The sequence below is a fragment of the Engraulis encrasicolus genome, chromosome 19 (assembly GCF_034702125.1).
Source record: "Engraulis encrasicolus isolate BLACKSEA-1 chromosome 19, IST_EnEncr_1.0, whole genome shotgun sequence".
In the NCBI taxonomy this organism is placed as follows: Eukaryota; Metazoa; Chordata; class Actinopteri; order Clupeiformes; family Engraulidae; genus Engraulis; species Engraulis encrasicolus.
The window spans coordinates 37892186-37903739 of NC_085875.1; the positions used below are offsets into that span (position 1 = coordinate 37892186).

Consider the following 11554-nt stretch of genomic DNA (forward strand, 5'->3'; position numbering starts at 1 on the left):
TGCCATACCAGACAGGGATGCCTGTGGTGAGGATGCTCTCTACAAGTCCTCTGTAGGCCTGGTTAAGAGGGCGGTGATTCATTCCGGCCTACAAGAGTACTCAAAACCTTAGACACACACATCACACACCAAAGTAGATAATACTCAGACATTACACACCCGCCCACCCACACAAATCAGAGCCATACACGTCCCCGTTCATGCTGTAGGTATAGAACTACACTTTGGATACATGGGTAAAGGTGCTTTTCAAGGCAAGGCAAGGCAAGTTTATTTGTATAGCGCATTTCTTACACAGGTGCAACTCAATGTGCTTCACAAAAATATATTTCAGTCGGTTTATGCGCTACACATGGCATTTACGGTGTGTGTAAAACACGTTTGATTTGCTGTGGTTTACTAGGCCTACATGTATTAGGGGTCTTACACACCAGGGCGGTAAAGCGTCGCGTGACGGACGCGATTTTTACCTGCGTCTGTGAAAATACATGTAAACATATCTGTCCTGACGCACCAACCGGTAGTCGGGCGTCAGCGGCGTGTGAGTCGGCTCCGCGCCGCGCTGCATTTGGAAAATTGAACTCGAGCGTATTTTTCACGCCGACGACCGGCGGTGTCTCATTCAAATGAATGGCAAAGTAGCAAGCTTGTTTTGTACAGGACTGGTTGCACACGCCGACGCTGTCATTGTGAAAGGTAGAGTAGAACATACCGACCGAAACTAAGCAGAAAGACCATGTCTGTCTCGCGTCCGTTCCGTTCGGCTTTGGTATGTTTGAGGCCTTATAAGTCACCTTAAACATAATGTACTGGCTGTGAGCTTGCCATATGTGGGTGCCGTGTCTTCACTAAATACTGAACAAAGTTGTGGGGCAACCTGGTTTTGTGTGATAGCCTACTGTGTGTTGTTGAGCTTCCGGCACTATATTGCGGCATGGCCAGCCTCTTGTTGTTTTTCTTTAGGCCTATTTGTTTATTGTAACCATAAAACCTAAATCTATTTTTTTCTAAATCACTTTTGAATAATGTTGGGGAACTTTTGGTGAACCTAACACCTTCACCATATTACATCTGTCGTGGTCTGCTGTGGATCCATGGGCTGGTGATAACAGTAACCAATGACAACCCACGACTAAAAACTTCCTGGACCATCACAAACAAAAAAACGCCAGAGTAAGTACAATAATCAAACACACACAAAACGCAGCATTGCCCATGTACTCATCTTTAGTCTACACAAATTATAAACGTGGCACTCAATTTCCTCACACATTTCCTCTGCCCAGAGAGTCCAATTGGAGTGCTATCTGGAACATTTTTTTGTTTGGATGGTGATTTTTGGTGATTGGCGTAATAAATTTCAAAAGCAGTAAGAAGATGAGTGCCTTGTTATCTTACTACTTTTGACATACTATAGAGTGTTGAAGGTCTGTTCATCATCCTCACATCATGTCAGTCCTCCTCCTTGTCCTTCAGGTCCTCCTCCCAGCTTTCCTTTGGCCTGAGTTCCGCGTTCTCCTCCTCAACCGTTTCAGCGCGAGCAGTAGAGGCCGTAGCAACTCCAGCTCTTGTTGTCACCTCCTCCTCACTGATGTCTGCGTTCTCTTCCTCAGCCGTGTCAGTGGCAGCAGCGGAGGTTGTAGCGGCTCCAGAGGTAAAATAGCTTTGAATTCAGAATTCAAATGTGTGTCACTTTAGCTGTCCCCTCAAAAATTAGACCAGGTGTCAGAGGTTAGCTAGGGCCTGGAGAGTGGAACAGCTGGCCACAAGGCTAACACAAGGCAGAGTTTGGCTACTGCAACTACCTACAGATCTGAAGCTCTTACCTTCTTCTTACCTTTTGGGGATTTGAATATGTAATATGATGACATCATTTGGGATTTAAATACTGTCCTTAGTCTGCATAACGGTTGGGGCAAGCATGTTCTGAGACAGGCTTTGTGCCCTGGCTTAGAGTGATCATTCTCACTTGCAATGGATTGAAATAAATTGGTTAACACTGTAAGTATTCATCTTCTCCTGACTGATTTCATGTATTCTTGCTTCTGTACTTCTTCTGCACAAAGATTGGTACGTATAGGAATATTGAGCATAGCTGTTTGAGCCAAAATAATAATAATAATAATAATATTTATAATAATATATATGTACTGGGACTAATTAGTTAATATACTGTATATAGATTGGGTTTAATGGGTGTAATGGGTGTAATGTGGATTTAAACAAAAAATAGGCATGTGCATACATTGTGGCACATAGCCTACCTGTCTCTGACAAAATTCAGCTTCTACCCAACTACGCCACCTGGGGTGGGGAACTGCCTAGGATATCTACTCCAGTTACATTCAACCAGGACAGTCAACAAGGACACTGGTTCGAGACACTCAGCCAGAGATATGTTCACATTGTTTGTTATTTATTCACACCAGTGTTGCATTGTTGCTTCAGTAATAGCCCACAAGGCTGCAAGGATTGGTACAGTAATTTTAGCAGAGACTGGGTACAGGAACTGTCCAGCATGGAGAAGTACATGGAAGATTTCAATAAATCTAGGCTACATTTCACACTGGGATACTAAAATTGCAAAATGAGACACATGCAAGAAAATTGAAAGCTGAACGCCCTTGAAAAAAATATTTGTGTGTGTGTGTGTGTGTGTGTGTGTGTGTGTGTGTGTGTGTGTGTGTGTGTGTGTGTGTGTGTGTGTGTGTGTGTGTGTGTGTGTGTGTGTGTGTGTGTGCGCGCGCGTACATGTGTGTGTACGTGTGTGTGTGTGTGTGTAACACAGTGACCAATAAGATTGTCCATTCTGGGATACTGCACTTGACTTTGACTTTGATTATTGTTACAAAGTATCAGACTCATGCATTCACAGATGGGTGGCAGGTGCGCAGGTGTCAGGTACATTGTGTTCTCCAGTGCCGGTAATTCCTAAAATAAACCCAGTATGACAAGTTAACATGAGATCAAGCGGCATGGCTTATTCTTTTGTGCCTACGTCTTGTCTCCAGGAGCCGGAAAAATTGTTTGTGGTTTATAATGATTAACATGACTGCTGTCATCGCTAATACCATTTGAACTTTAAAAAACACTTGCGGGAAAGCGCTGAACCGCCTCTGGCAGGATAACTAGGATGCTTCTGAGGTCACACCCTTGCAATCCATGGCTTTGGGTTGTGCTTAAAAGGGCTCCGTGTCTGCCTTTTTATCACTCCTGTGTAGCTTCAAGAGCAACAGAAGACCTCCACTGATAATGGCCACAACCTTCGCCAGCCGTGTCTCCTTCTCTGGTGGATCATCCGGGATCTCCCTGTCCGGTGGTGGTGCTCGTATGAGTGTCATGAGGGCCGGCAGTGTCTACGGCGGTGCCGGAGGATCCGGAGTTCGCATCTCCAGCGGTGCAGCCCTCGGCCTCGGTGGCAGTGGTGGTCTGGCCTTCGCTGCTGGTGGCGGCGGTGGTGGTGGTCTCGCCCTGGCTGCTGGCGGTGGAGCTGCTTTTGCGGCCATGGCCGCAGGTGCCGGTAAGTTCACCATGCAGAACCTGAATGACCGTCTGGCCTCCTACCTGGCCACGGTGCGCTCCCTGGAGTCGGCCAACGCCGAGCTGGAGATGAAGATCAGAGCGTTCCTGGAGGCCAGGATTGGGCCCACTGCCCATGACTTCTCTGCATACATGGTCACCATTGGAGACCTCCAGGCCAAGGTGGGTGAACTCTTCAGTGTGTTGGCGCTCAAGGAATCATTTGCAGGCTTCAGGCAGTGTGTTTATGTGCAGCTCTCATGAATACTTCTATGCGCACGATAATGGTTCTTCTTATGTAAGTACGGGGATATTGTTTCCTTATGGTGCTGGTCTATTATGAATCTGTGATTTTGCATTGTAAAATCATGGTCTCTGTAGGCCTATATGCATGTAATCTGTAAATTCTGTTATGAGGATTATCCTTCTGACATTGAAACATAATCCCCGCTCTACGGCCAGGAATCTAATCTGTTGATCTTTTGTTTAGATCATGGCACTTATCAGCATCAGGGGAGGAGTCGTGCTGGGTACTGACAATGCCAAACTGGCTGCCGAAGACTACAGAGTCAAGTAAGTTATACTCCATTGGTCAGAGCCAGTTTAACCAATAAGCAATCTATGCAATTGTATGGGGCCCTAACAAATCTGTTCTCTGTAGAAGTCTCTAACAGTTAGTCCCTGCATGGGACTGTAAATACCAACAAAAGAATTTCAAGAGGACCCCATGTCTACAGCATATTTTTGCCTAAATGAGTAGAACCAGAGATGGTGAAAAGGCAGGTTAGGACCTAGAAAATGAAGAACTCTACTGCCCTTATCTAAAAGTTATTAAATGACTTGGTTGTCAAGTCACAATAATAGAAAAAATGTGATTGACAAAATCGACAAACTTGTGCACATACAGTATAAACACAAGCATAAGCATTGCGTAGGCCTATGCTTGCATTCTCATATTTCAATATTTGGTGGATTTGTGTATAAATCAGGCTTGAGGCTGAGCAGGCCATTCGTCTGTCTGTGGAGGCTGACATTGCTGGACTCAGGAGGGTTCTGGATGACCTCACCTTCTCCAAGTCCGACCTGACCATGCAGATCGCCTCTATCCAGGAAGAGGTCGCCTTCCTCAAGCAGAACCACCAGGAGGTTTGTTTTTGTACCACAATGTCTTTAGAAGACTAAACGCATGCACATCCCACCTCACTGAGGCCAGGTGCAGGAGTCAGACAAAGGCGTATGTATCAACAGAGAGAGAGAGTAGAAATCTGTGGACTGCAACTCCGGCCATCAGAGTCTTCATCAGACATGTTGCAGACCTCTACTCTCTTTGTTGTTTTTGTAACACACCATTCCTGATTCATACACGATCTACATATTTAGCAAAATGCTTTCATCCGAAGCCACTTACAAGCTTACAGGGGGATATCCATATGCACATTAAACTTTTGATTTATGGTTTTTAGATATTTAAATCTTAACTAATTATTTATTAATCGAAATTGCTCTGTTCTTTTTCTACAGGATCTTCTGGCTCTGCGTGCTCATGTCGGCAGTAAAGTCAACGTGGAGGTTGACGCTGCTCCCCAGGACGACCTCAGCCTTGTGCTGGCTGGCGTCCGTGAACACTACGAGGCAGTGGCCACTAAGAACAAGAGGGAGCTCGAGGTCTGGTTCCAGGCCAAGGTGACTTTATTATTTTTTAAAAGGGACAGTGTGCCGGACACATTAATCTTGTATTAAACAAAAAGAGTTTAGCATTCAATGCTGTCTTCTGTCTGTAATCCCATTGAGAGGTGTGATAAAATGTACTGTACAGCTGCATACATGATAGATGTTGTCCTGAAACTCAGTATGGCTATGGCTGATATTAGAAGGCCAACTGAAACATTTCAGAGGATCAAGACATATCAATGTCATTAGCTTTACAAAAAAAAGGAACGTCATATGTCAGATTTAGTGAAAGTAAACATTACTATAAGTGTTTAAATGATTCACCATCATCTAATGCTAGAAGAAACATTCAATTAACTTGCCAATTATTGTGACGTTGTTACACTTCTTGCGTGTGTAGACGGAGGCGCTCAGCAAGGAAGTCCTCAGCAGCACAACGGTTCTTCAGTCATCCTCATCAGAACTGGCAACCTACAGGAGCACAGCACAGGCTCTTCAGATCGAGCTCTCCGGCTTCATCAGCATGGTGGGTGGAAAATGTTCCTTCTCAAAGTATTTGGTAGGACATTCATTGTTGGCGGTGAAGGGAAACCTGGATTCAGAAGCTACAATCCAGTCCAACATATTTGAAATGATATTTTATCACCTGTCCAAATGCTGTAATTGGACAGGTAAAACCAGGTCTCTTGGACTATGTGGCACTGGAGTGAGGGTTCTGAATCCAGGGTACCCATTACTGCTTGTAGGGCATTTGAGTCATGGCATATGGGGCACAACAAACTGGGATTATCTACATAAATTATCATTTAAGGCAATGCAGTGTTGATTTTCATTTGAGGCTGTACCTACAGTCTATGGTGAGAAAACAGCCTCTAAACAAACAATGACACCTCATCTCATCATAACATTGTCATGACGGGCTTTTGTAAATGCTAATCTTTTTTTGATGCCACTGGGTCTTTTTCCAGAAATGTATGAAGTAGAAGTAGTTACAACAGTATGATACTACGTAGCTGCAACTATGTCATATCATGTAATTACATCCGTGACAATGCTTCTACATTTATTTGATACATCTATGAGTTGTCTTTTACCCATTTAAACCAGCACACTTAACATTGGACTTACTCTATTCATATTTTAGAAAGCATCCCTGGAAGCCAGCCTGGTGGAAACACAGACCCACTTCGCAAGCATGCTCGCCGGCTTCCAGGTACAGGTGGGAGGCCTTGAGGAGCAGCTTGCCGCTCTCCGCATCGACCTCGAGCGCATGGGTGCCGAATACGCCATGCTGCTGGACATCAAGACCAGACTGGAGCTGGAGATTGCAGAGTACAGGAGACTGCTCGACGGCGATGCTCATGCTTATGTCGCGTAAGTACAGTAGTTCACCAAGCCTCAGTGTTGACAATTCCATTTTTGTATGGATGGTGCTCTTTAGTGACTGGCTTAATTCATTTCAAAAGCAGTAAGAAGATGAGTGCCTTGTTATCTTACTACTTATTAAAGTATCGAAGGTCCTTTCGTCATCCTCACATCACGTCTGTCCTCCTCCTTGTCCTTCAGGTCCTCGTCCCTGATCTCCTCCTCCCTGCTGTCCACGGCCTCCACTGTGTCAGTGGCAGCAGTAGAGGTCGTAGCGGCTCCAGAGCCCGTCGTCGTAGTGGCAGAGCCTGTGGTCACCACCAGGACCAAAGTGGTGACAGTGACCGAGGAGCTGGTTGATGGTGTGGTGGTGTCCTCCACCTCCTCCTCATCCGTCGTAGGAAGTTAAGACGCCTGCTCCACCAAGGTCAGCAAGGTTAAACTTTGCTGTCTCAATGTAATGCTCAAAGCTTAGGCTGCCTCATTGCTAAGTTGCCCAAAGGGCAAGGAAGCACGTCTAACGTGCCTCTCGGTTTCTTTGCAATGTCCAGTCAGAAAATTTTCCAATAAAAACAGAGCTCTCTGAAAATTATTATTACATATTGTGTCTGCATCCTTATTTATAGAATACATGGAATATGCGTAGATTTGTCATTATAACCAGCACAACAAAATAGATCAGTTCTTGTTCGGTAAGATGTTCATCCACACAAGTTCATAACAGTCAAGTCTCACACACACGCCCACCCACACATATCACAGCAATACACATTCACATTCATGCTGTATAGTATGAAACTCTACTTTGGTTACATGGCTAAAAGGTGCTTTTCGGTCGGTTTATAACACATAATCATGGGATCAGTTCTGGAACCTCAGAGAATATCATCAGAGAACCATCATGGCCTAGAAGGACATTTCTTTCTGTCACCTCAACATGTCTGCATACACCACAGTAAACACGTAGCAGTACCACTCTCACTTTTCTCTGCTCCTCAAAATTGTTCTCCTAGACACCAGTCATTGGGCAGTCATGGGTAAGCAGTTAGGGCGTCAGACTTGTAACCCAAAGGTTGCCAGTTCGAATCCCAACCCACCAGGTTGGTGGGGGGAAATAATCAACCAGTGCTCTCCCCCATCCTCCTCCATGACTGAGGTACCGTGAGCATGGTACCGTCCCGCCGCACTGCTCCTTAGGGTCGCCATTGAGGGCTGCCCCCTTGCACGGATGAGGCATAAATGCAATTTCGTTGTGTGCAGTGTTCATTTCCCTTCACTTCACCACATGAAAGCAGGCCACACATACAGTACTGTAGGCCCAGGGGCATGATCATAGATTCTGATCATAGAATGAGGGGTGTCAGCTGACCTAATGCTATACAGGGGCAGAGTAAGGGCACTGAGAGATAATACAACATTTTTTTGCTGTTATTTATTTTTAAAAGCTTGTAAATTAATTATATTGCAAGTAGTGCATATGCACTTTTTCGTGTGCATTCTGTAGATTACTCTGTATGCTAAACATGAGCTGAATTCCAAGGTAGCAAGGTTGTTGTTTTTGTTGGGAAACTCACAGCTAATTACAGTTTTTCTCGATTGCCTCCACACAAGTTCTGGTACTTCACACACAATTCTCGGAACATCTCACCCATTTCCCAACTCCCCTAACCAATGTCACTGAACACTAAGCACAATTCCTTCTTTACACTCACATTTCAGTTTTAAAACACACTCTTTTCAAACCACTACACACAATTTTCTGCATTACATACAATTTTCATGAAGAAAATCCCTGGTTGTCGCATTGAACACACTGCCATTCAAAATACTAAAATCAACCGCCATACTATGTTCACTTCCTCATCACATGGGCAGACTCTCTTCATACCGGTTTACAATCTGAAATCATCACCCCATAAGGACACACATTGCATGTGATATGGATGTAAATATGAGTGGATGCAGTGAGAAAACACATCTGTTTAGTTTTTGAACTCCAAAATATGTTATACAAGAGCTCACTTTCATGTGGTTACCCAATATTTTACAATAAATTAGTGATTTTTTTTTAAATGTCAGAAAAATATGTAAAATATATTTTTTGCCACACATCTGTGTACTCCGAGTCTAAAAACAATATTTCAGTATTTTACTACAGAAAAATACCCTCTTTAGTAAGTAGAACAGTGAAGAAAATAAGTTTCTACTGTGTGTCAAGTTGAGTATAGAGTTTTATCTTGTGCATATTAGTGTTCAATGATTCACATAAGAGTCTATTAAAATGACTGCTTGTGTGTGTCATTTGAGAACAAAATGACCTTTTTAGAAGAGAGTAAATTGTTTTGAGACAAGACGTGCATTTTTCAGAGGTAGTGAGGAGTTTTGCCCACTGTGTGTGAGGTATGGAGATTTGTGTGTAGAGTTTTGAGAATTCGAGAACTGATTCCGAAAATTGTGTGTAAGCAATCGAGAAAAACTGTAATAGCCAGGCACGTGGCCCTGTAAAATAGGTCTGGCGATGGCTCTGCATAGAATCCTCACAATGATACCTTATGGTACATGTGAACATCTTGTTATATCTGAAGACTTTGCGACCTGTTGTGTTCAATGCGTTCAATTCTAAAATAAGAAAAGAGAGAATTCAGCTCTGAAAGTTTCTCTCTGCACATTGCATCATTGTCCCATTTCTTGAAGCTCAAAGTTGTCAAGTATGGTTGCTTGACCTGTAGGCCTCTGTGATAAATATTTTAAGAAAACCACCAGCAGAGGGCGACCACTGCACACAACTCACAAATACACGAAGCCAGGCTGTAGTCACAAGACGCGGCAATGTTTACCCTTCATAATCATGAAAAAGTATTCATCATTATGCCACCGTCCCAAGAATGTTCCACGACATTACCAGCAACATTAACATAGCAGTTGGTTTATATATAGAGATATCAAGCCAAATACACACAGAAACACACACACACACATGCATGCACACACACGCACACACACACCAACACACGCACACACACACACATTCACCCCACCACACATTCATTCACACACACACAAACACACAAACACACACACACAAACAAGGGGACAAATGTGGTGAAATGCAGGTATTTTTTTATTGAGTATTTGTTGGTTTGAGGACATTAGTACCCAAAAGGCACTCATCAGACTTCCATTAATTTGCACAAAAACTTTTTTTTCAGAAGACATGAAAAATACGAAGAGGGATGCAGGAGAGACAGAGATAGATAATATGTTGAGGAAATATTACTTTTCTTCCAGAGGAGACTTCCTTTCACAGAAAGGACAAGTAGGTGCTGGGTGTAGACACACTCCCATCAACATTCACACACACAACCAGTTGTGTCCGATTAAAATAGGACTGGGGAGGGTCTTATAGATTAGTATAGATCACTCCACCTAGGCAATATAGTCCCATAACAAAATACCAAAGTAAGAGCATGCATGGAATTGTTGCTCGGGAATGCACATTTTGTCCACATGTCCTGTTTTAGATTGGATTTAAGATGTTGTGTTTTAACTATCCAATGTGAACAGATGATCTTTGGAACGGTCATCTCCAGTTAACATAACCCCATTTTAATCCGACACACGGTCTGTCTCTGCGCACGCACACACACACACACACACAATTGAAACATCTGCTACACAAATCACAGTCATCACAAATACACACAGATTCAGACTGGTAAATCTATGGCTTTGGCACCTACCATTGATGGGGAAAAAATAGCCAGAGAAGAGCTCTCCAGCACGCCTTGGAGGTATTTTAGAAAGCAGGTTTAGTAGCTTAAGACGATATGCAAACCTGCACAAGCCATACAACTGTGACTTAGTGATATTTAATTGCAGGGAGAGATCATAAGACTTTAGAAAATGTACTATTTAATCTGAGTTAACACATCTTACTGAAGCGGCTAACCCAGATTTATTTTCAAACAGCCGTCAAAAAATAGAAAAGTCGTAAAAAAAAAAAATCCTTATTCTTAATTTCGAAGTTACTATTAGCTTTGAATTAGCATACCCAGCAAAATGACTAAAACTTTCTGGAATACCCCTTTGGTAACAGGGAAATGTTGGAAAGACTACAGCTGTATGCAACAACTAAGACACACAATAAACGCAAATGTTTTTCCTTGGGCGACCTGGCCAAAGAATAGGCAGAAAATTGCAACTAGAAGAACACGTAAAGAGTCTTACAACCAACCGTCTGTGGTTGTTAGATAAATGTAACAAAGTGTATGTGAAATTTAAGCATTGCTTTTGAGTGTTTGACTAGATTAGTGGTTGCAGTGTAGTTCTCTCTGCCCTGCTGGGATGCGGAGCATGGAGGGTTGGGGCTAAACGCCAGTTTGACGTCCTTTCCTCTCATTGCTGCACTGGATTGGTAGATAACCATATGCACACAGGGAAACTCACTGTCGGTAGCGTGATGAAATGCTGCTGCTTGGCCATTGTCAACACATTTCAATTCCGACAGCCAAGCTAGGTTTGCGGCAAATTATAGAGGAATTAAGCAGGTACCTTCGAGAGTGACACTGAAAACACTTCCTGGGCAATGTTCTACCAAAATTGGGATCAGAGAGTCCTACCACGAAAAAACGTCTGCAGGGCTGGTCTATTACCAAAAAACAAGAGGCATTTTAGCTGTAGACCGTCGTCTAACCCAATATTTAGGTAAATATAAGATCACAAGCAATCAAGTAACATTCACCCTTCGGTATACAGAACATGGGTTTCTCGTTTGCAAACATTCCTGTCTGCGTGCACAGCTAGGGATCCCTCTGCAACCTCAGATTGTTTGGAAACTGCTGACGCTGAAAAATTTGGTCACTTGGTTGGCTGCCTAGCATCTTGCCCCTCCTTACAGCAGGAATGTTTGTAAACGGGAAACCTATCTAGCTAAGATTATACTTGTAGCCATGTCGTCATCTGTGGCTGTGGAAGGGACGAGCCCCCTCCCCCCCTGAGG

At 43.5% G+C, this 11554-nt stretch overlaps 1 protein-coding gene across 1 annotated transcript; it reads left to right on the top strand.

Annotated features, from left to right (window-relative positions):
* The first annotated feature begins 3252 nt into the window (after positions 1-3252).
* LOC134470179 (keratin, type I cytoskeletal 13-like) lies at positions 3253-7084 on the top strand. Its single transcript, XM_063224206.1, has 8 exons — positions 3253-3702; positions 4010-4092; positions 4509-4665; positions 5041-5202; positions 5591-5716; positions 6335-6564; positions 6757-6802; positions 6863-7084. The coding sequence occupies exons 1-8, from the start codon at positions 3253-3255 to the stop codon at positions 6962-6964; spliced, it is 1356 nt and encodes a 451-aa protein (XP_063080276.1). The 3' UTR covers positions 6965-7084.
* The last annotated feature ends 4470 nt before the right edge of the window (positions 7085-11554 follow it).